Genomic DNA, 23334 nt, shown 5'->3' with positions numbered 1-23334 from the left:
ATTAGTCGGTCCAAGATGATTTAATTGTTTGTAAGGCGAATGAACCAAGGGGACTCTATTTTATATGCTTAAATAATGATCCTGTATTTAACTCTTTTTTTTTTATCTATAAGACAACAAGCTTGTATTAATGCTTAGTTACTGTAGATTTAACTGAAAGATGATTTAAACTATACGGTTTAAATCATCTAAAACTTGGATTTGGTTTTAAATTTTTTTTTTTTATGTTTTATGTATAAACGATGTGCCTTATTTTTTTAAAGAATAAATTCATTAATAGTTTTGTATTTGTTTGTCTGTGCTATTGTTTATATATATATATATATATATATATATATATATATATATATATATATATATATATATATATATATATATATATACTTTAATCAGTGTGTTGCAATGTTGCAAAACATTTTTCTGAGGTAACAATATTTTCTAGAAATGGAGTGGGAAACAAAAGTCGGCACCATTTAGAAGGAGAACCGGAAGCGCATGATGGTGCAGCGATGTTATTGTTCCTACCCGTCTTTCATCATGCTAATTCGGGGATTGGCTAGCTAGCTAGCTAACTAACATAGCTAGCTGTCATTCTTGTTAGTTTAAAAATCTATACTATTTTCCTTTTATTTATGTGTGGTAAGTTATTTTAATTTCCTGTGAACATCGAATATAACGTAAACAAAATAAATACGTTATGCGACGCTGATTAAATTTGTAATTACAAAAAAAAAAGAAGTAGCCAGCAGTAAGCTAAATGACCCATCTAATCTGTCCAGTTCCTGTGTGTTCAGATTATGTTTTTGTTACCCACATCAGAATCACCCGCAATTTATTAGTGTAAAATGTAACTTAATTGTAAAGTTGAGCTTTTAACTGCTGTAAATGTGTTTGAAGGTGTAGGGTGCAGCAGGAATATTTATAAGAATAATACGCAACATGAAGAAACACATCCAGTATTGAATGTATATCGTATGCTTTCTATACCAATTATACATAGGTTTGTTCTATATAAGCAATATAACTCTATTTTTATAAATTATTGGAACGTACTGTGTCAAACTCTGTCTCTCCATTTCTATACACCTTTCTAAGGTTTCTGAAAGATGGATTCTTTAGATCATATGCTAACAGACCCATTAGATTCAGGGATGGATTATGGTGGCTGTGTGATGGAGGAGTGCTTGCTGGGAAACTGTAGAGTCCGGATACCAGAGGATTTTCTAGAAGACGTGAGTATCATCATGTTCTGGGACTTGGGATGCACTGATATAAAAGACACAGAAGTCGTTTGCTTTAATACAAATTCTGTCAAAGTCCTGTGTTTATTTATATGATCAGTGTCATGCTTGTCAATGCGACACATTAATGGCATTAAAGGGAAAAATCAACCCTGAGATTATTGCTTATTGGTCTTTATAACTAACATTTTATGTTATATTCAATACCAGGAAAAACTTAAGTATTTTGTATATGTTGGCAGAGTATCTGGTAAATTTTGGAGGCATCAGGATTTCACCATTCATATAATTTTCACCCTGAAGGAACTGATGCAGTTGAGTCATTTAGTGTGTCCATCTATATCAGTTTATCTGTAAACTATGCTTAAATAGACCAGCTTTCAGAGATTGAACTTGCAAAATACTTTAATGATGAGCCATTCATGAATGATTTGTTCATTTTGAACGAGTTTTTAATGTGACTCAGAAGAACGAAAAAGTCTCAGTGATTTGTTCATTTTCTACTGGACTCGTATGCACAAACTATTCCTAGGTTATGTAGAGGAAACAGAATTGAGCAATTCATCTCATGAGTCTTCTGGTCCGAATCATTCATTCTTTTATCACATGACTCCCAGAAACGCTACACAATGCAATAGGTCATAGTTTTTTGGTCCGACTCCTGACATTATTGTTACAATAATTATGGGAGTCATGTGACAAAAGAACTAAAGAGAGGAAAAAAAGAGATGAGCTCCTTATTCTGTTTTTTTGTTTTTATGATATAAATTTCTGATCAAAGGAACAAAATGAAATTAATGACTCAACAAAAGATTAATTTATTTTGATGAAGGAGATTTAAAATAAAAAATAGTCACTAAAATTATCCGATCTTCCCATTACTATAATACTTTTTTTAAGTATTAGTTATTTATGTTATCTCTAATTGCAGTCCTGCTGTAACATATAACTGCAGTGTATTCTGTGATTTTGAGTCCAGGGTTTACTGTGTCTTCTATGTTGAATTTCTCATATGACCCTGAGCAACTTTTTGTGAAAAATTGTAAAGAGGTAACTGTAAAGCATGATTGTTAGAAGATGCTCAGATTTTTTTCACCCATTAAATACCAATGTGCCTGTGCTGGCAATATTTTAAAAAGCCAAAAAAAAAAAAAGACTCAAGAATATGATATTAAGATTAGAATCACTGAACATACATAAATATTTCTATATAAACACATTCAGGGTGGAGGTTTCCTGTAAATATGTTCCACTGCAATGGTATAGAAAATAGTTTATAGGAAAACCAGGCCACTACAGATGACTCAGCACTTCAAGCCAATATCACCATCAATACTTTATTATTGAAATGTTTATATATTGAAAAAAAAACATTTTGTCTTTAAAGCATGTGTCTTTGTGTGTTCTTGCATATTTGAGCAGCCAGAGATTTTCTTCTCTGTGATGAGTGAAAGCACCTGGTCTGAGATTCTAACTGATGCCCAGAGACAACATCTCCGTCAGCTCCTACCGCACTTTCCAGAGAATAACAGTGCAGAGCAGGACAAGGTCATTAGTGACCTCTTCAACGGTCAGAACTTCTGCTTTGGAAATCCTCTGCACCTTGCCCAGAAGCTTTTTAGAGGTACTGCTCTTTTACAAGCCCACTAATAAATGCCATTACACATAGGGATCAGCGGCTGTCATTGGGGTTAAAGTTCAGCTCAACTCTTATTTGATAAGACTTCCTCTTTCACAGTCCAACAGCAATAGCTAATACTTCTTCATAGAAAATAAAACTGTCAGGAAATAAACAGCCATAAATTAATTGTATGGAAAGTCTAATACAAATTGCAGTTTAGTGTACAAGGTCAGACAGTTGAACTTATGTTAATAGAAATTATTACCAAGCATTGGTTCTTAAATCTAATTGGTCAGAATGTACTGATCATTTTTATTTATTTTTTTATTATTATTACTTTGACAGTCATTTTGCCAGCAAGGAAAATTATAGTAATCTCCTTGTCCCAAAAAGGTTATTGCTCGTATTAAAACAGTACACACAGAGACTTTAGTGGACATAAAACATATTTTTAAAAAGTATTGTGATGTGACAAAATGAATACCCCATTAGTTCTGAGATGCTGTAGTGTTCTGTATTGTGAGGTTTATTTAACATTTATGAAAGCAGTCTGAAGTTTCAGTGCTTTGTAACAGTTTTCTTATGCCAGAGAAGAGTCCAAGAATTTAGTGTAAATAAAGCTGACGTGCTTTAAGGATGTCCTACAACATTAAATGTAATTGAAAAATTAATTTTAAAAAATGGTTAAATGTTATTTAATAAAGACATATCACAGTGGATCCTCATCTAATACTAATCCTTTTCACATATTCCCAGTTGCATTGGATGAGAAAGGGCCAAAAACAACCAACTGTAGTGCAAAACATTACAGGTTTAATATGTGTAGATTTTTATTCTGATTGTTGCATGAAGTAGTTGTTGGAATTTGAAATTCTTAACTATCTTTCCATGTGCATATATCTAGTCTCATATGAACTGAATTATACCATTGCTTAAAACTTTCTCAATAGATGGCTACTTTAACCCTGAAGTGGTCAAATACAGGCAACTCTGCACAAAGTCCCAGAAAAAGCGACAAATCTACTGTCTTCAGCAGTACTACCACAAACTTCTCAAGCAAATCCTTGTCTCCAGAAAGGTATAATAAATAAGCTGCAATTAGAAAAAGAGATTCATATACTGATATTTCTCCTTCTATTTTGTAATATCCTTGTTTTATTTCTGGGTAGGAGTTGTTGGATATGGCTGTTCGCAGTGGGCCAGAGATGGAAGTGAAGCGGCGCTACCCTCCTCCTTCAGACAGAGAAGAACGAGAGCAGCGTGTGAGGCGCAGAGTCAGCCGTATATTGCGGGAGGTGAAGACTGAGTGTGGGGACAGCAGCGTGTCCTCTGATGAAGATGGTGAGTCTGATAAAAACTGGCCCTCTTGCCAAGAGGGTTTAGGTGTTGGTGAGTGGTAATTTGCCCTTTAGATGTTTTTCATGAATTAGAACACATTGTAAGAATCTGAACACTCAGATTAATCATCAGAAGAATAGGAACACTTATAAGAAGCAGAACAGGTTGAATCAACACTCTGAATATAAGAATTGTTGGACGAATTGGGACACTTGTTGGACGAATTGGGACACTTGTTGGATAAATTTAAATACATAATAGAATAATTAGAAAAAATAGAACACTTAAGAAATTTGTTTGTCATTCTTTTAGATACTGCTTCTTGGCTGTCAACGCCTCCATCCCCATCTTCTCCAACTACGACAGTCTCTCTCAGGGTTTTGCCCAGTCTGTCCACCCAGGACATGAAAGCTATAGGTCAGTGTCCTATTCCTACATCCACATCTATCTCATCTTATCTAATTTTGGCATATTGATGGTTGTGATTTATATATATTTTTTTGTTTGTTTTTTTGCCCAATGCAGATAAGCCAGAGCTGGGAGAGAAGGACCTGAGAGCCTTGCTGAGAAGACACAGAGAGAAAAGGAAACGACAACCAGTTAGTTTATCTAAAGCTTTTAATCAGTATATCGGTGCCTTGGCTATAAAATATCTAAAATGTTCTGTTAGTTAGATGTGTAGCAGAGGTGGGCAGTTTTATCTAACAAGGCCAGTGTGGAGAAAACCAGCAAATCTAACTAAATGTATTCTTTAATAAGTAATACAAGCCGTATCAGCACCTACACATGACATTATTTTCTATATTAAAAAAAACTATTTAGGACCATCCTGACTTGATGACATCAGACTTGCACCTTGGTGACATCATGTCGCGAGTAAATATCGGCAGAAAAGGATCCAACATGGGTGAGCAGAGTCGTGTGTAAAATTATCATCTTAGTTGCGTAGATTGAGACGATGTTTTTAATGGCTGTATGTGTGTTTCTTTTTTGCTTAGCCTTAATCGACTTGGCCTTGTCCAAGAAGAAGATCAGGGAGGAAAAAAGGAGGAAGAAGATGCGGCCCATTAAAACCGAATCCGACGACGGCTGCGAGGGTCAGACACCAGCGGCCTCATTGTCTGCCACCATTACCGACAGCACACCTGCTCTCCTGCAGAGCGTTAAGGAAGAGTAAGCATGTCCTCCATCTCTCTCACACACATGCACACAATTACCAGAGTTTGCAGCCTATGTTTACAGACTGATTAATGTGTTTTGTTGTTTTGGGTTCACTGCAGAGCTGTGGAGGAGTCCCAAAACAGCCCTGATGCAGTACAGGAAATCGCTATTAGCTTCTTTCATCTGCTAGAGGGCATCCTCAGGCAGGAGAATCTGGCATCCTCTTCACTGGTATACTCAGCAAGCATGCTTTGAGCAGCTACTTTACTCTTTTTGCACACATTTACTAAACTAATAACAATACAGCGAAGAAATGTCAAGCATTGATTTCTGGGTCGGTGGTCTGAGCATGCAGTAAATAAATGCTAGTCTATTGAGAAAGGGCAAAGCTGACATTAAATATCAAGATCAAGGTCGATTAAGTCGTTTGTGCTATTTTTTTTATAATAAATCTAATTACAAATGTAATTACATACACTATATGGACAAAAGTATTGGGACATCTGACATTTCCCAGCCATATGTGGATCACAATTGTGTAAGATGTCTTCGAATGCAGTCACATAAACTTTTCACCTGAGTACCCAAACCTGCTTCGTCATTGTAACCCTGTGTACAAAGTGAGCTCAGTGAAGATGTATTTTGCAGTGGAAGATCATAAGTGGCCTGCTATAAAGCTCTGACCTCAAATATACTGGACATCTTTAGGATGAATTGGAACAGTGACTGCAGCCCAGGCTGCCTCACTCTTTTTTTTTTTTTTATCAGAACCTGACTTTACTAACGCCCTTGGGGCTGAATGAGCACACATCTCCACAAGCACACTCCAAAATCTAGTGAAACATCTTCCCTAAAGAGTGAAGATTTTCCACTAGATTTTGGAGTGTGCTTGTGGAGATGTGTGCTCATTCAGCCCCAAGGGCGTTAGTAAAGTCAGGTTCTGATAAAAAAAAAAAAAAAAAAAAGTGTGAGGCAGCCTGGGGTGCAGTCACTGTTAACTTGCTATTTCTACTTGTAAGCATGTATTACAAAACATGCTTACAAGTAGAAATAGCAAGTTAATTGAGAATCAAATGTTGTTTTTGTCGGATCAACCACCTCTGTTTGTAAGTTTGTAAATGTCATGTTTAACGAACCCATCTGTCATCATTTACAGTGTATGCCTGGTAAAAATGTTGTGAAAAACCACTTTGATGTCTTGCAGATTGAGGAGAAGGTACAGCAGTGGCAGGCCTCTCCTGGTAGTGCACTCTACCCCTGGTTCTCCTTGGCCCCCTGTTGGTCAGAGCTAGTAGTACCTTCCTTACATTTCCTAGCAGGGGAGAGTAAGTTTCAGTTCACACAAAGAACTGTTTTAAAGCTTGACTTTCATAAAATGACTGAGAGCTTGATTTCTGTGTGCTGGTTTGTTTTGTAGCTGGCTCTGCGGCTCTACCTAGTGGCTTTACTCCATATGTAGAATACAGAGAGCTCACACAGCAGTGGAAATGGATTGGTAAGATATTTTTTCTGGTTTTTTTTTTTGTTTGTTTTGTTTTGCATTCTACATTTTGCAACAATGTCAGATACTGAATAGCTAAAATGCAATTGTAAATTTCCCTGCTGTTACTCCATTTTAATTTACTTATTTTTTTATCCCATAAAATGGAGATAATGACAAGATGGAGATCATATCTCATGATTGTCAAAAATAATTTTTTTCCTGTTCCTTTTTTCAGGACCCACTCAGGACAGTGAAAAGGATCTCAATGCTATTTGCATGCTTTGGCTTGAGTCAAAGGACCATGTTGTAGTCAAGGTATCTTCATGTGTACGACCAGTGGCGAGCCGTGCATTTGGTATCTGGGGCTTCAGTGGTGACTTACCCGACTAAATCCACCTCTTAATACTACCACTATTACGTCGCAATTATTGAAACCATTAATACTATACAAAAACGCAATATCACAAGGTCTGGCATTACAGAGAGCATTTCACATATGATGGGTGAAAACCATTTTACTAAAGCAAGAAACCTAGTTAAGACAACTCCACCTACAACTGTGCCACCTACATCATCTGGAGCAGTTCAGAACCAATATTTGTCTAATAACATGACAAAAACATAAAAATGTTAATAAAATACAACCTACTCACCAGAGATCTACACCACTCCTCAGAGGCTGTAAGCCAGTGGTACCGCTCGAATTCACTGGTCTGGAATCCGTGAACAAACCCTTTCCTGGATAATTCAAACTAGCTAGCTTTGGGATTAGCCGACCTCTCCTCACAATGTCTAGCTTTTCTTCAAAATTTATTTTTAAGTCTGTCTTAAAAATATGTATTCATGTTTGCAGCGCGCTACACACGTGTTTTGCCAGTCGAACTTGGCTGTAACTGTTTCTCTCTGACCAACCAATCAGAGGACATAAAAGCTAGCTGGCCCTGAGAGGCGAATACGAAATCTGATATGTTAACGAAACAGCTATTTATTAAGGAGACTATGGTGTAAAAAAAAAAAAAAAGGGCCAGCAGTACAGACTTTGAAGGCCCTGGGCAGATTAGATTGACATGGTAGCAAATAGAGGCTGAAATCTGATTTGACAAAAACTCTAACATACACGTTCTGGAAGCAGTGCAGCCAAGAGAAACGCTACGAAATGAAGAGAATAAATTAATACAGTTTCATGGAACAAATATTGGAATTTAGGTTGTAAATGTAGGTCAGGGCTTCTGATAGTGTTTAGGCAATATTTGGCCCTAACTGCCCGCCACTGGTATGACCAGTACCTGAACTTATGGCAGTGAAACACTGAACATGTGCTATGTGTTATTTTCCATCAGTTACCATTGGTTATGTTCTAGGTCCATCCTACAATGTGAAACATCATGTACAACTTCTGTATATGTACACACATTGTAAAAGCTCTAGAATTTCAATGTACTGTATATCTGCTGTGTGTGATTTTCATTTTTAACAGCAAGAAGGGGAAGAAACAGCAGAACTAACTCCTCCAGCTCCCAGAGTGTGAGTAAGCTTTCTGTGACCGGCTCTTTTATTAATTTTCTTTCTTGTAGAACTATTCTGTAGAAACAGGACACCTGTCATTTTCTTTTTGTGGTGTGTTTTTATAATGGCTGCTCTGTTCTTATGTCAGGTGGACTGATTATGTGGTAAGGCCCAGCACTGGGGAGGAACGACATGTTTTTCAAGAGCAGGTTTGTACTGAGGAGTGATTATCCTCTACTTATTTAAGGTGTGGTGCTACAAAATTTTGAAGCATGTTACTATGTAAATAAACCAGTTGATTGACAGTGTTTGGAATGTGATACTTGACTACTGTCTCTCACATAGGAGCAGCAACGCTATGATCAGCCTCATAAAGCCTTTACCTTCCGCATGCACGGCTTTGAGTCAGTGGTGGGGCCAGTCAAAGGCGTATTTGATAAGGAGACTTCACTCAACAAAGCTCGTGAGCACTCCCTGCTGCGCTCTGACCGTCCAGCTTATGTCACCATCCTCTCACTGGGTAATTGGGCTTAATAACTGAATACTTATTTCAATTAGTCACATCAGTAAATTTGTAGTAAAAGTTCAGCTTAGTCAGTTTAACTGCTATTACAGTTTTTGACCATTAGGGGATTTTGCATGCATAGGGTCAGGAGGGTGAGGAAGTTTCAGCACACCTTTACTTTTAAGCAAAACATAATAAATCACATTTAGTGCATAGAAACATGTATGCACAAGACAATGCGTAGTAAAAGCTCCAATATACTAACCAGGTTCAATGAACTAGATAACAAATAAAACTAATTGTTGACCCTGCCTATTCTGTGTTCACAGTGCGAGATGCAGCTGCCAGACTGCCCAATGGTGAAGGCACCCGAGCTGAGATATGTGAGCTGCTTAAAGACTCCCAGTTCCTGGCTCCTGATGTCACCAGTGCACAGGTTTAAACCCCTCTCCACTCGCCTCTATATACCTCTTTTGGTGGTTTGTTTCTAGATCTAAATGATCCAACTTTATGCTACATACAGGTAAATACAGTTGTTAGTGGTGCTCTCGACCGTCTGCACTATGAAAAGGACCCATGCGTGAAATACGATATCGGCCGCAAGCTGTGGATCTACCTGCACCGAGACCGGAGTCAGGAGGAGTTTGGTAAGATGATAAACCGAAGTAAACTTATATCTATATAAATTATTACCAGTTAATAAAGTTAGGCAATATGTATATTTTGACAATTCACCTAATAATTGTTGGTAGATGCACTGACATCACTTGTACTCAGAATAATAATGTTTGAGTTATTGAATGTTATAATCTGTGTACTAGTTTTTTAATTCTTATATAACCTTAAATGATTCGTCATATAGTGACCAAAAGCTTTGCTATTTTGCATTTTATTGTAACAAGAGTGGGAGCCTTAAAATAATGAGGCCCAAGATTTATAACTTCATGTCCATATGGCTATACTGTATTACTGATATTATTTGAAAATGTCCTCTTGTGATCTGGGACAGTGGCTGATGATTGACCTATGATTACTGTTTGTTTATTTATTCATTTATTTATTTGCACTGTGTTGCCACTATTTCCTTTCTAGTATGTCTGCCATTCTCTATTAGTTTTTTCTGCTGATGAATTGTGGTTTCTGTGCAGAGAGGATTCACCAGGCTCAAGCAGCTGCAGCCAAGGCAAGAAAAGCTCTGCAGCAGAAACCCAAACCAACCCCCAAGCCTGTAAGTCCTACTGCACATGAACACAGTTACAGGTTCATTAAGTACTTTGTTTCTGCTTTAAGTATCACAGTAATGATTCTTTGATAATGATAATGATGCTTGCATTCTGTGCATGCACTAATGGGAATAGAGAAACCATGTGTTTGATAATCAAAAGAAACGATGCATATACTGTGAATAAATCCCTGTCAGTGGAACAGAAGCACTTATCTATGCAACTACATGTTGCATAGTCATAACATCTTTGTAGATTTATGATCTTGTACATCATATGTGGTATTGTGTATGTGGTTTTATGAATTCTTAGTTCATTGTGGGGGTTTTTATATGTAGAATTTCAGAAAACGAAGTGATACATAAAACACTTCAGTCTGTCTGTATGTAGATTGTGAGAAGTGTGACTAGAGAAACCAGAGTGCAAACCTTGTGTGGCCTGGCTTTTTGGGTTATGGATTTCTTAACTTAGGTCATCACTTCTCTACAATGACACCATCCCTATTCTCATGTTGCTCATCTCTTTGAAATGTTAAACAGCTGTGAGCTGAAGATTTGGATATTTTAATATTTGCATGTGACAGAAGTCTGGAAACAAGGATGCAGCTGTGAAGGGCAGTGCTCCAGAGGGCCAGTGCTCAGCTCCTGAAGGGGTTTCGATACCTGCTGTCAGCTTACCTCAACCTCCTAGCACACCAACACCAAGCACCCCAGGCACACCGAAATCTCCACTGCCCCCTACTGTGTCTACACCAACCAAAGCAGGTGTACCAGATCCTGTCAAAACCAGTCCTAGGTGGGTAATGCTTACAGTAATTCACTAAATCTGTTTTTTTTATGTAATTTAAATCTACTGCATCCATTGTTCATTGGCTATTACAACAATCAATGTTTGGCAGGTTTCACTGTACTAAGATAAAAATGTTTACTCAAAACTTTGAGGAAGAATTTGTCAAACAGAATTATTAAAACAGAAATTTTAAACTTCAGCAAATACTGTCTAACAATGGCTGACTAACATGGCACAACTGAGCATTATTGTCCTATTAATATTTGTGATGTTTCTACTTCAAAAGAGATAGTAAAATGTGTTCCACATCGGCTGTTATTGCTGACTCTATAGCACCCCAACACACCTCCCTCCTAGTGTAGATTCTTATTAAACCACTTCCCATCTGCTACAGCTAAATTATTATGAAAATATAATGTGTTTAATCATGTGCACATGCCTTCTGCAGTGTCCTGCTGGTATCTCCTCCCTCCATGCCTCAGCTGGGCACTTTGCTGTCTGCTGCTCAGGTTGCTCCTCAGGCCTCCCAGCAGGCCTCGGTGCAGCCTGCAGCTCGAGTGGTAGCTCATTCGGCTTCAACAGGGTCTCTGCCACAGGTGCGCGTAGTTACTGCTCAGCCCGGCCTTACTGCTGCTTCTGCGGGCCAAGCAGCCACATTGATTCATCACCAGACCCCCCACCATATCAGACTACCTGTCAGTGTGGCCCACAGTAAAGGCATTGCCCAGGTATTATCTGTGCTAACATCACACTTGCATAAGTTTTTATCTAACTCACATTTTCACTCACTTTTACTCTGTTCTACAGGTGTAGAGGTGTAGCAATACATTCTGATCATGAAAAGATGTATAAATTCCCCCAAAAATGTTGAACTAATAAATTGGGGGCTTTAAGTGCCATAGCATAGCTGTTTAATCACATACACAATAATCACAATAATAATTTAATTTGTGTTGGTTGTTGCAACCCAGAGTTATCTGGCTATTGGACACAAGCATGGATGATCTATACACAACAATGCCACCACGTGACCTGCGTGTTCTCTGTATATTTTGGGACCCTTGAGGTTTCAATAATTTCTATTATTATTGTTATTATTATAATTATTATTATTATTGATTAGATTAAAGTACACTATCCAAAATTTAAATATATGCTACAAAGAGTCAGAAAAATTCTGAATCTATCAAAAGCATCTTGTGAGAAATCCATTGTGTTAGTATTACCTTTATCTAACTTGGAAGATACCTATGATGATATTTCTCTTGTATTACAGTCTTTGGCTATGTTTGCAGGCTGTGGTGACTTTGCCTTTACGGAGCCAGTCCACAGGAAATTCTATCCAGGTGCAAGCATCAAGAGGTCAGACTGGCATCTCTGTACCAGGTTTGGCTTCAGCTGTTGCTGTCAGTAAAGCTCAAAGCAGTTCGCCAGGAAGCCCTGCTCCAAACACCTCGTCTCCTGCAGTGCTACAAGGGGTCACCAGCCAGAATATCATCAAACAGGTGCACACCCGCACATGCATGAGCTGTTATTCGATGTTTCTTAAGTAAAATGCATGTACCTCACCATGTGCACATGTATGTATAAAGATAACTAAAAATCTTTTTGTTTCTACACAAAACTTCAGGTTGCTATTACTGGTCAATTAGGTATGAAAGCCCAGAACCCAACAGGCATCCCACTGACTGCCACCAACCTCAGAATTCAGGGTAAAGATGTGCTGCGACTGCCACCCTCTTCAATCACCACTGACGCTAAAGGACAGACAGTGTTGCGCATCACCCCGGACATGATGGCTACACTCAAACTTACCCCCGACATGCTGGCCAGTGCCAGCAGCACTGCTGCCAAAAGCATTTCTGCCACCCTGCATGTGACCCCACAGCAAGCCCCTCCCACCGTTTCGTCAAACCCTGTTACCCCAGCCACCGCTGAGGCGCTTACCGTCAAATCTCCCTCTACCTTGTCAGCACCAGGCACCACTACCCTGGTGAAGGCCACATGTGACACTGCTATTCGCCTCATGCCCGCCCTGGCTGTCACCATGGCAGACCCCAAAGCCCGCACCTTCTCCACTGTCACCTCCTCGGAATCAAAAGCTGCCGGGACCACCATTCGCATTGTACCCAGCCTTGGTGTGATACCACAAAAACAGGGTCAGACGGTTCCAGTTACCACCAGTACAAGCGCCAAACCTGGCACTGCTTCAACAGGGGCAGCCACAGTTACAATAGCAACTAGTGGAGTGGTGGGGACTAAAGGGGTGACACTGGGAACTCCTGCTGTGGGCTCTCCACTCTCTCTGGGCACTGCTGCAGCCACAGTGAGACAAGTTCCTGCTACTGCTACAGTGGTGGCCACACAGCCAGTAGGCATTTACATTTAACATTATTTGACTTGATTTATCCGAAGCACTTTGTGATTGAGAGGGTTAGGAACTGTGCTCAAAGGCTCAGTGGCGATTCGGCATTGCTGGGAATTAAGTGTGTTTACAAATGAGAATATGGAAATACATTATGACACTGGAAATGTATAAATATACATATATAAGGAAATTTATATTTTTATATATAAAATATATATTTTTAAACCGAGCTACATTTCCAACCTGAGTTTAATCTTCATGTAGAGTATTGTGTGTGATAATTTAGTTACCATAATTTCCGGACTATTAAGCGCACCCAAATATAAGCCGCACCCACTGAATTTGACAAAGATTTTTATTTTGAACATATATAAGCCACACCTGTCTATAAGCCGCAGGTGTCTACATTGAAACTAATGAATTTTACTCAGGCTTTTTTAACGAAAGACAGTGCCTGTTACACGGCTTGTATCTAAACAGTAGCCTACCAAGAAAGTCATTGTTCACCGTCTTCCTTCTTCCTTTTACAACAATTTCTCTCAAGTTTTTCTTTTGGCATCGTCGTGCGTTTAAAAATCACCATTGATGAAGCTTTTCTCCCAATGCCGTGCAGCTCAGAACACAGGTGAAGTGTTTTTTCATGCCTGGTTGTTTTCAGCGAGTGGCAGGTCAAACGTCAAAGGAACCTCATCCATATTTATGATGTGGTGCGGCCCAATTCAGTGGGAGCGCATCCGGTTTAATATAAAGAATTTCATTGGTTCACCTAAACCCGTTCCGCAATTACATTGGTCTAATGTTATGGGTCTCCGTTTTTTGGTGGCAGAAAGCTTGTGAAACTGGGAAAAACCCAGGAAAAATCCATGTATTAGCCGCTTTGTTGTTTCCAAGCGTGGGAAAAAAGTAGCGGCTTATGGTCTGGAAAATACGGTATGCTGTTTGCACACTGTTTGCAAACTGTAAGCTATAGACATTATTTTAGTCCCTGTTACTAACTGCCTCATTTCCTCCTCAGGGGAAGCTACCTGCAAGGATCACTGTGCCTTTGTCTGTTCTTAGCCAGCCTCTGAAGAGCAAAAGTGTGGTCACTACACCACTACTGAAAGGAAACATCAGTACTAAGTGAGTTTTTTTTCTATTTTGGTTTCTGCACAGTTCTCAGAAAATTATCAGTGACAGGTTATTGTAAAAACCAACCTGTAACCAATTTGCAGTTACTTTCTATTAAGTGTTTTATTCCTTTTATTCGTCAATGATGACTTTTTTGTTTTATTAGTTTTGTTTACTGAAGATTGTCAAAAAACACCAATCTGTCCAATCAGAATTGAGAATAGTATTAGAATAGATAAGACGAGCATCTACATTGTTACCTGGTGTAGGATAAGAATATTATTTAAATAATTTGTATGCTTGTAAGCTTGTATGTTTTTAGCTATAAAGCTTAACGAGAGCCTCTCTGTTTTGTGAATGCAGTATCGGTAATCTTGGAAGAAATATTATCTTAACCAGCATGCCAGCAGGCACCAAGCTCATCGCTGGGAATAAGCCTGTCAGCTTCGTTACAGCTCAACAACTGCAGCAGCTGCAGCAACAGGGCCAGGCCACACAGGTCAGCATCTCAGCAATTAACCCACACTACTACCATGTCCACTTACATTTCATATCTAAACCTTTCTAAAAAAATTAAACATTAATTTTTTTCTTGCTCCCCTTTTCTTCTCCATAGGTTCGTATCCAGACTGTCCCTGCACAGCAACTGCAGCAGCACTCAGCATCCAGTTCTCCTAAATCTACAGTCTCCACTGTGGTCGTGTCCACTGCCCCCTCAGCCAAAACAACCCCTGACCCATCTTAAATTAAAGTACCAAAACCATTCTGTGGGGTGTGGCAGTGTTGCCCAGAGCTCTGTGCAAGTCTACAAATGTTGGCTTCCATATGACAAGGAGCTGCTGTTTAGTATAATAGAGTTCCCAGGTTTGGCTTTATGATGGGTTAAAGGGTAAAAAACATCAAAATATCAAAACTTTGAACCATGAGCCTTTCTATAGAAAAGAGACCTTCTGAATGACTTCCTTCTTATATGTTGTGTGTAAAAAGAGAGTAACAGTGTTGTTAATATGTGCTTTCTGTTTACAAAAAAATATATATATATTGTTTTGAAATTTGGATGGTGTCATCTCAAATAAATATCTTTTATTTGGTTTACCTTTTCTGCTAAAACACATTATTCAGTTTGCCAAGAACATTTTCATATCATGAATAAACTTAATTCCAAAAACCTTCACATGGTGAAATGTGAAGTAGACATTTTTTATAAACATACAACACATATGCTAAATACATTCCTTATGCTTTTTCCATATGCTATGTTCAACAGGAAGATTCAAAGACTTCTGTGGTTGAAACACAGTAACTGGACAATTTCCACATTACAGCCCTGAAACAAAAACCATATATGGTCTGCCACTAAAAAATAACAGTGTTTCTGAATATATACTCTTCATTACCCTGAAGGACAATACCTTATAAAATAGATTATTGTTTATACATAACAAGCAATGTAATGTAAATACACGAAAGGGAGAAGCCGAAAGAAATGATGTAATAAAAATACACCTGTGTGCTCACACTTCATTTACATCCTCATTGCAGAAGCAGGTCTGGCTTGTTTGCTGCACGTGTTGAACCTATTTTAGAACCTTGTTGAGAAATTCGCATGAAAATCAAGTTATTCCAGACCAAACCAAACACTTCACTGCTACGGAGATAATGGAAGTGCTTTATTCACAGGATCTGTGAAACACAGGTTTTTTTTTTCAAGGCTATAAATACAGAGGATAGTTTCTAGGAACTTACAACTGCATTTTCTTACTTTACAGTCAAAACAGTTTTTAGAAATCTATCATTATTTATATGTAGCTTAAAGGAAAGCTGTCTCATGTGCTGTTTAACTTGTTCATTATAAACATATCTATGCTATTCGAATGAATCTGGATAAAGCAGTTCATCTATTTATAATTAGTTATACAGTGGTTCCCTGGAACTCGCACATGTTTACGTTCTAAGCGAGTTCCGGAAATCTGCAAATTTTGGACGCACCGCCGCAGCCCCTATGGTACCGTAGTGAATTCATCTACACATTGTCACTTTTATACAATAGTGTGCTTTTAAAAAAAATTATGAAATTTGTTAGTGAAAACATTGTTATTCCTAACGTTCCCGAACATTTAAAGATAATCCGCAACTTGCTGTTAGTTAGGTTCCCAATGAGAACACGCAAATTTTGCGAGCTGCGAGTTCCGAACCGCAAATTATCTGGGGTTGACTGTAGTTTATAATGTTAGGCTTGCAAAGTTTCTAAGATTCTTTGGTGTATTATAATGCAATTGTTTTCAAAGTGCGGAGTGAAGACCTTCATCACAGACCATCATTAACAAGACTTGGCTTGAATTGGTTGGGTTTAATCTTAACAAAAGTTAACCTAACGTGTTTGCTGGAAAGTTCAGGAATAAAAATTTCAAGTAAAAAAAAGCTACAATCTAAAGTTACAGGTGATAAAATACATAGCTTGTGTGACAAAGATTGGCCATGAGGATTGGCTTTGAAGCTTTGAAGCATTCATTCATCATTCATTCTTTCATTTCAGTGGGATTAGTCAGAATTCCTGTAGGAGAGTAATATAAAAACTGCTCACATTTCTACTGTATACAGATGTCAGTGAAAATCTTCAAATGCTCATTCACCAAAAGTCTATTCTTCATCTGATTCCTGGAGCAAAGCCTTTTGGGATATAGAATCAGATTGATTGGTTTTCCTGAGGCTTATTTCTAAATCCGTTCTCTGCTTCCCTCCATACCTGTTTGTAAACCTGAAAAAAGTGGGGAAAAAGTAATTTATTTATACAGGTTAGTTATTTACAGCTGTGACTTTTAATGTGCCTCCCTTAGTTAAACTGACAATCTTGAGGGGATTTTGGGAACTCCAGGAACAGGGTTGATCTTGAATAATCAGCCACGATCTTTGCATCTGCATATGTTTATACTTTACATAATGATTTGAAAATGATTTGCACTTACCACCACACTGAGCTGTAGTTAACACCCACAATCAGCAATGCTACTGCATAATGCCAGCAGTAGCACATAGTAATAAACATGATATTGCCATGGTCTTCCTGGTTCCACTCTTTTCCATTTAGAGGATACAACACAATTCCGATCTGGCATAGGATATAACTGTTAGTTCAGAGCCATAATTGGTAATAAATTGCATTCTCATTGATCAGAGTTCATCTATTCCTTTATGACATGACTATCTTTTGGCACCGAGTATACCTGATAGAACCAAGTGCCTTGCAGAATAGCAAGGCTGCTCCTGAACACCTCAAGCAAGTTATTATCCCTCAAGAAGGCCTCAAGCATTGTGCTGGCTGCTCCACCAAATACAGCCACTAGCAACAATGAGTGAATGTGCTGGTCCAGAGCTGGCCGATTGTGTACATGGAAGTAGAAAAGGAATCCTGGAAAAGAAATCACAGGAAAACTATTATAGCTTACTCTGATGTACACTATATGGACAAAAGTATTAAAACACCTGACTTTCCCAGCCATACGTGGTTCTTTCCCAAACTGTTATTACAAGGCTGAAGGCAGACAATTGTATAGGATGTCGGATGCAGTAGCATAAAGGTAATGACAATGTCCCTGTGCACAAAGCAAACTCCATTAAAGTCTGGTTTGCATGAGCTGAAGTGGAAGATCTCCTGCTGTAGAGCTCTGACCTCAACCCTACAGAACACCGTTGGGATTAATTGGAAAGATGACTGCAGACCCCAGACCTCCTCACCTATATTTGCACCTCACTTTACTATCTAAACAATAATACATATCATTTGATGTATAATTTGATGTTTTAGTAACTTAATGAAATTAGATCAAATACAAAGAAAAAGTTGAAATTGAAACAAATTGCCGTGGCATAAGACAATTAAAAATATATAATACATGCTGTAATTATAAAAGATTCAGTTTTTGGATGAAGAAACACTGCTTTACATCATGCTGCACCAGACCACCATTTCTTTTCCTGTGATAGCATGTACTACTAGCGGGGTGCATACTAGTCAACCTCAATAAAAGTTTACAATTAAAAAGTATAATGATACTGCAGCAGTGGCAGCTTGTGGTCACAGGTTTTGGTGTAGCAGGATGACAGCACCAAAATAAAGATGAGTGCAGTTCACACTTGATTGTTCGAGAGAGATAACAGCATACAGTCATCCACCATTCAGTCTAAAAGCTTTCTGTATGTGAAACAGCAGGTGTGTTTGACCATGGTGACCAAATTTCAGCAAAAGTTAAAGCTCAACAGAAAAAAACCCACAAAATAAATCAAACTAGCTCAAATAATACAACATTTTCTCAGCCTTTAAATGGGAAGCAAGGTCACCATCATGGACACGCATTTCAAATATTCAGACATTATGCAATCCATAATCCTCTGTTTCCTATCTTATGGTTTGAAATATGTCTTACACTAGAAATATCTGTGTCCACCATAAACACTGTGTACACTCGTATGCCTTTGTTTGCTAAATATTTGCTATATGAAACCATTGTGTATTTTTAAAGCTAGCCAGATTTGGAAACCCTGTAATTAACTGGGCCTGTCTGCTGTTACACCCTATACCTCCTACCCGAAACATGTTATTCGTTTTTTTTCTAATGTTCATATTTAAATGTCATATTTAAAACCCTAGCGATTAGTTAGAATGTTGGCAAAATCAATGGAACATCAGTTTATGTCTGTCAAATATAAGACAGAGATATAGACAGAGGTTAAGAGAGAGAGAGAGAGAGAGAGAGAGAGAGAGAGAGATAGACTTGTCTGACTGGTTGTACCTTCTATAAAGAGAGCAAGAGAAAGGGCAAGTCGGTCAAGGCCAACTGGGACAGAAAGTGAGGACACGCTGAGAACATCTGCAATGCCAGAGATGCCAAAGAAGAGGTACATGGTGCTGTGTTGCCAGTTCATCAGTTTCACCCATCCCTCATCATTGAGAAGATGAGCATGAGGTCCGTCAGGTACAAACTGCTCAGCCATGATGCCTGGAACAAAAACACAAATATCAAAACATTTCTTCGAAAAATGTCAGAATCCAAAATATTCCTGAGCTCACCACTCACCAACAAAAGCGAAAAAGATCTTTAGGCTCCCCTCAATGAGGTCTATCCTGTTAAAAAACACAGGCAGACTTTGCCTCGTGCCATGTTGTCTTTTCTTCCATCTGTGTCGCAGAGGATACTTCATAGACCACCAGAAACCAAACAGAAAGAAGAAAGTACCAGGCAGTGCATGTCCTTTAAAGTTGGCCATCTTTTATGATCTGCTTCAAGTCCTTTCTTTAGCACAACCTACACAAAACATGAGGGAAGGAAGTTGTTCAAGATTGAAAGCTGATTGCAAAGGAAGAACAAATTTAAACCACACAGACCTCAAAGACCTCTGTGGCATGGCCTATTATTGACACACAATGGAAAAACACAACCTGTACTTCACTTTCCTCTGTAACAGTCTTAAAATTTACATTGCTGTTTATCTGTTTGCACAAATTATTATCTTGTTGAATTTAAATTGTTTACTTATACAGCAGAGTGATAAAGGTCTTTAAGGTGATAAGAAATGTCAGGTCACCATTTATCTACTGCCATATTCTAAATTACATGCTTTTATTTGGTAAGAAGTCATTTGATTACATGCAAAAGATTCAAATACGTCACAAAATCAGATGAACCACTTATAGAAACATCTTGCTTATAAAAGGGGTGTGTTCACTTTTACACTTTACTACCATTTGAAATAATTGTATTAAAATACAACAATATTTACATTATTTACAGTATTTAAAATTTTATCATTACATAACAAACACATAAATTATAAGTGTGTGTGTGCACATTTTTCTTTATAATGATAATATTTTATTATTATAATGAACCCCATTCTTTTATTGAACATCAGCAGGTCCTATTTACACTCGCCGTTTTTTCTTGACCAGTCCGAACAAACAGCCGTGACCATATCAACAACCTCGCACCAGTCAATTCATCTGCTTCATGTCCTGTGTACTGTTGTAGCAACAACACCCTATGATAGTTTAACAATGGATCTATGCAAATTTAAAGAGCCAGGACACTCGAGCTTTATCTGGGACAACTTATCATACTTTATTATATAACTGTTATAAAATAACAATGATGAACTTGTATTTGAGATTTTCCCCAATCCTACTGTTTATATTCTGTATTTCATGTATAATCATTGATTTATTTAAATATATGTAAACATATGATACATAAGAAATCAAACATAATATTTTGTTATTGGTAAATTAATCAGTTAATGATCACCCATTGTGGTGTAATGCAGCCATGGTGCATGGTGATGTCTTTTAACATTGCATGTCTTCCTCTTCAGCTTTGTTGAACAATGTGTCAATTTTTATAATAAATTCCACATCAGGCTAAACATTTATTCTTATATTAACACAACATAAGTTAGTTCCTGTCCTCATTAGCTTTCTAGCAGCTTTAAACTGTAGTTCTCCCACTATTTTTCTTTGTGTTCTCCTCTCAGTAACATAAAGCAGAAAGCACAAACTTTTCTCACTAACTCTCACCTGGCACAAAGAAATACAGATTTCCATGAATGAAATAAACATATTTGACTGAATGCCTCTATAATTCATTGATTAGATATTATCCTTTGTTAAATAAGATGTTCTCTGTTATCCATGTATTTTGAGATAGATAGATAGATAGATAGATAGATAGATAGATAGATAGATAGATAGATAGATAGATAGATAGATAGATAGATAGATAGATAGATAGATAGACAGACAGACATGCAGGCAGACAGACAGACAGACAGACAGTTCTCTGTTATCCATGTATTTTGAGATAGATAGATAGATAGATAGATAGATAGATAGATAGATAGATAGATAGATAGACAGACAGACAGACAGACAGACAGACAGACAGACAGACAGACAGACAGACAGATAGATAGATAGATAGATAGATAGATAGATAGATAGATAGATAGATAGATAGTGTTTGGTTCTGTCTGGTCTTACTTTTGTATACTGGCGCACTGCTTCAACCGCAGACCCCCAGCATCACCAACCAATTATTTATAATTTTTTTCGGTTTTTGTTGCTTAGTTGCTGCAGGCTTCTTGTTCTGTTACTATTCGTTAAACAAGTTTTATTTTCCTGTTCTAAAACCGACGTGACCGGTTGCTGCTGCGCGTTCACGACGCGCGCGTTCACAGTCCCGGTTTTGTGATTAATCAATAACTAATCCGTTTCCTTTGATTAATGGCAAGTTTGTAATAAAATAATGGTTAGATTTCAGCTATATGAACGATAATTAAAACTTATTTACAAGTCATTTAAAAATAAACAAAACGTGCGATTTTTAATATTGTACCTACCTGGATTAACCAGTGGAGCTCGCTCAGGTGTGTGCGCGCGTGTTGATATGGAAACACACACTTACCTGTCTACCTGTTTGTCTACCTGTTCATCCACCCCGCCTCTCTGACCATGGGTCACTTCCCTCCTAGATTAATAAAACATCCAATCAGTACACTTGCGACACTTTTTTTTTCTTGATTCTCCATACACAACCTTTTTTTTCACACGTTGTCCACGTGCGATTGTGTGAATACGATTATGACTGTCGAGTTTCACCATATTTTACCCTCATTCTGCAGGTTATGAGATCAAGTATGCACGAGGATAATATGGAAAAATAAATCTTTAATTAGATGTAAAAAATAAATGGCATAATTCATGTGCAAATACACTAGCCACTTTAATAGGAACATTGATTTACTCAAATTTGTTTAATCTAATTGGTCTAGCTTGTAGCAGCAGAGCAATGCATACAAATCATGCAAATACAGGTTGGGTTCAGTTTCATTTTTATTTTCATTTTATTTAGTTTCATATTTATCATATCAGACTTCAAAAATGTTATCTTCATTGCCTGGGAATTTCACATACAAGCCTTTTTAAGGTTTAAGAACATTCACAAAACATCCAGAGAGCAGCAGAGGTGCAGGTGAAAACATCATGATGATAAAAGAGTTTATAGGGGAATGGTTTAAGTTAATAGGAAGGATATGGTAACTCACTTTTTACAAGTGGTCAGAAGAAAAACATCTCAGTACCCTGAAATGGTGGATGGGCTACAACAATAGAAGATCATATCAGAGGCTTCAAATATGAGGCTATAGTGGGAACAGGCTTAACATAACTGGATGGGTAAAAAAATGCCAGATTTCAGTAAAGGAAGTTCTTGGTCTGTATCTATATGATTTTATGCATTGCACTATTAAACTGTATACAGTGTCAGGGGTAAATGTGTTCCTAATGAAGTGGTTATTAAATACATTTTGTTTAGTATAGGAATTGATTCAATTCATCTCTAAATTCACAGTGTACAATTGTGATGATTGTCCTCATCTGTATCATTAGTTTATAATTCTGCATATCAGTTGACAATATAATATGAAATATACTGTAAGAATTTGTATATACTCTTTAAAAAGACTAATTTAGGATCTTAAAGCATTTTTGTCTGAATCTCAAGAGGCAGCTTTAAAGGTTCTTTAAAATATAGAATCCTATAACATAATGACTCCCTATCAGATAGGAATGCTAAAGTTGAGGAATATTATTTTTGTATATTCTACAATAATGTTATTTGTTTTTTAGTCAGTGATTCATTGTGGAAACTTTAAATGGGTCAAGTACCTGTATTCAGATTTCATATAATGTAATATTACTGCATTGAATTTGTTTCCTAAATAAACAGGCCTAGATTCCTATATCTGTTAATTACATTTAAATGAACTTATGTTTCATTGTGAATTCAGTTGTTGAACTATGTTTGACATGAATCATCCTGGTGTCGTTTGTTTTTACGTATTTATTTCCTGATTAAATAGACCTAAGTTTTGGAGAAATGCACGAAATATCAGAAAGTGAAAAACAAACCCTCGATAGCTGACATTTAATATGAACACT

At 37.5% G+C, this 23334-nt stretch overlaps 2 protein-coding genes across 3 annotated transcripts; one reads left to right on the top strand and one right to left on the bottom strand.

The window, feature by feature from the left end:
• Positions 1-491: 491 nt before the first annotated feature.
• Positions 492-15440, top strand: nfrkb (nuclear factor related to kappaB binding protein). The gene is made up of 26 exons (XM_046867942.1): positions 492-639; positions 1096-1232; positions 2664-2865; positions 3813-3940; positions 4032-4203; positions 4513-4617; positions 4726-4799; positions 5023-5107; positions 5199-5373; positions 5481-5592; positions 6566-6686; positions 6779-6856; positions 7080-7159; positions 8322-8368; positions 8499-8559; positions 8696-8870; positions 9185-9291; positions 9379-9502; positions 10004-10083; positions 10662-10873; positions 11316-11595; positions 12163-12372; positions 12498-13238; positions 14251-14357; positions 14709-14844; positions 14962-15440. The coding sequence occupies exons 2-26, from the start codon at positions 1107-1109 to the stop codon at positions 15088-15090; spliced, it is 3867 nt and encodes a 1288-aa protein (XP_046723898.1). The 5' UTR covers positions 492-639; positions 1096-1106; the 3' UTR covers positions 15091-15440.
• tmem45b (transmembrane protein 45B) lies at positions 15404-21817 on the bottom strand. Of its 2 annotated transcripts, none has more exons than XM_046867944.1 (6): positions 21735-21817; positions 19421-19648; positions 19136-19342; positions 17570-17754; positions 17312-17454; positions 15404-17103 (listed from the first exon to the last, which is right to left on the bottom strand). In XM_046867944.1, the coding sequence occupies exons 2-6, from the start codon at positions 19608-19610 to the stop codon at positions 16986-16988; spliced, it is 843 nt and encodes a 280-aa protein (XP_046723900.1). In that variant the 5' UTR covers positions 19611-19648; positions 21735-21817; the 3' UTR covers positions 15404-16985. The 2 variants fall into 2 exon arrangements, with proteins under 2 accessions (XP_046723900.1, XP_046723899.1); XM_046867943.1 differs by lacking the exon at positions 21735-21817 and adding an exon at positions 21376-21525.
• Positions 21818-23334: the final 1517 nt, after the last annotated feature.

The sequence above is a fragment of the Silurus meridionalis genome, chromosome 15, assembly GCF_014805685.1.
Source record: "Silurus meridionalis isolate SWU-2019-XX chromosome 15, ASM1480568v1, whole genome shotgun sequence".
In the NCBI taxonomy this organism is placed as follows: Eukaryota; Metazoa; Chordata; class Actinopteri; order Siluriformes; family Siluridae; genus Silurus; species Silurus meridionalis.
This window is presented reverse-complemented; position numbering and strand designations above follow the sequence as displayed.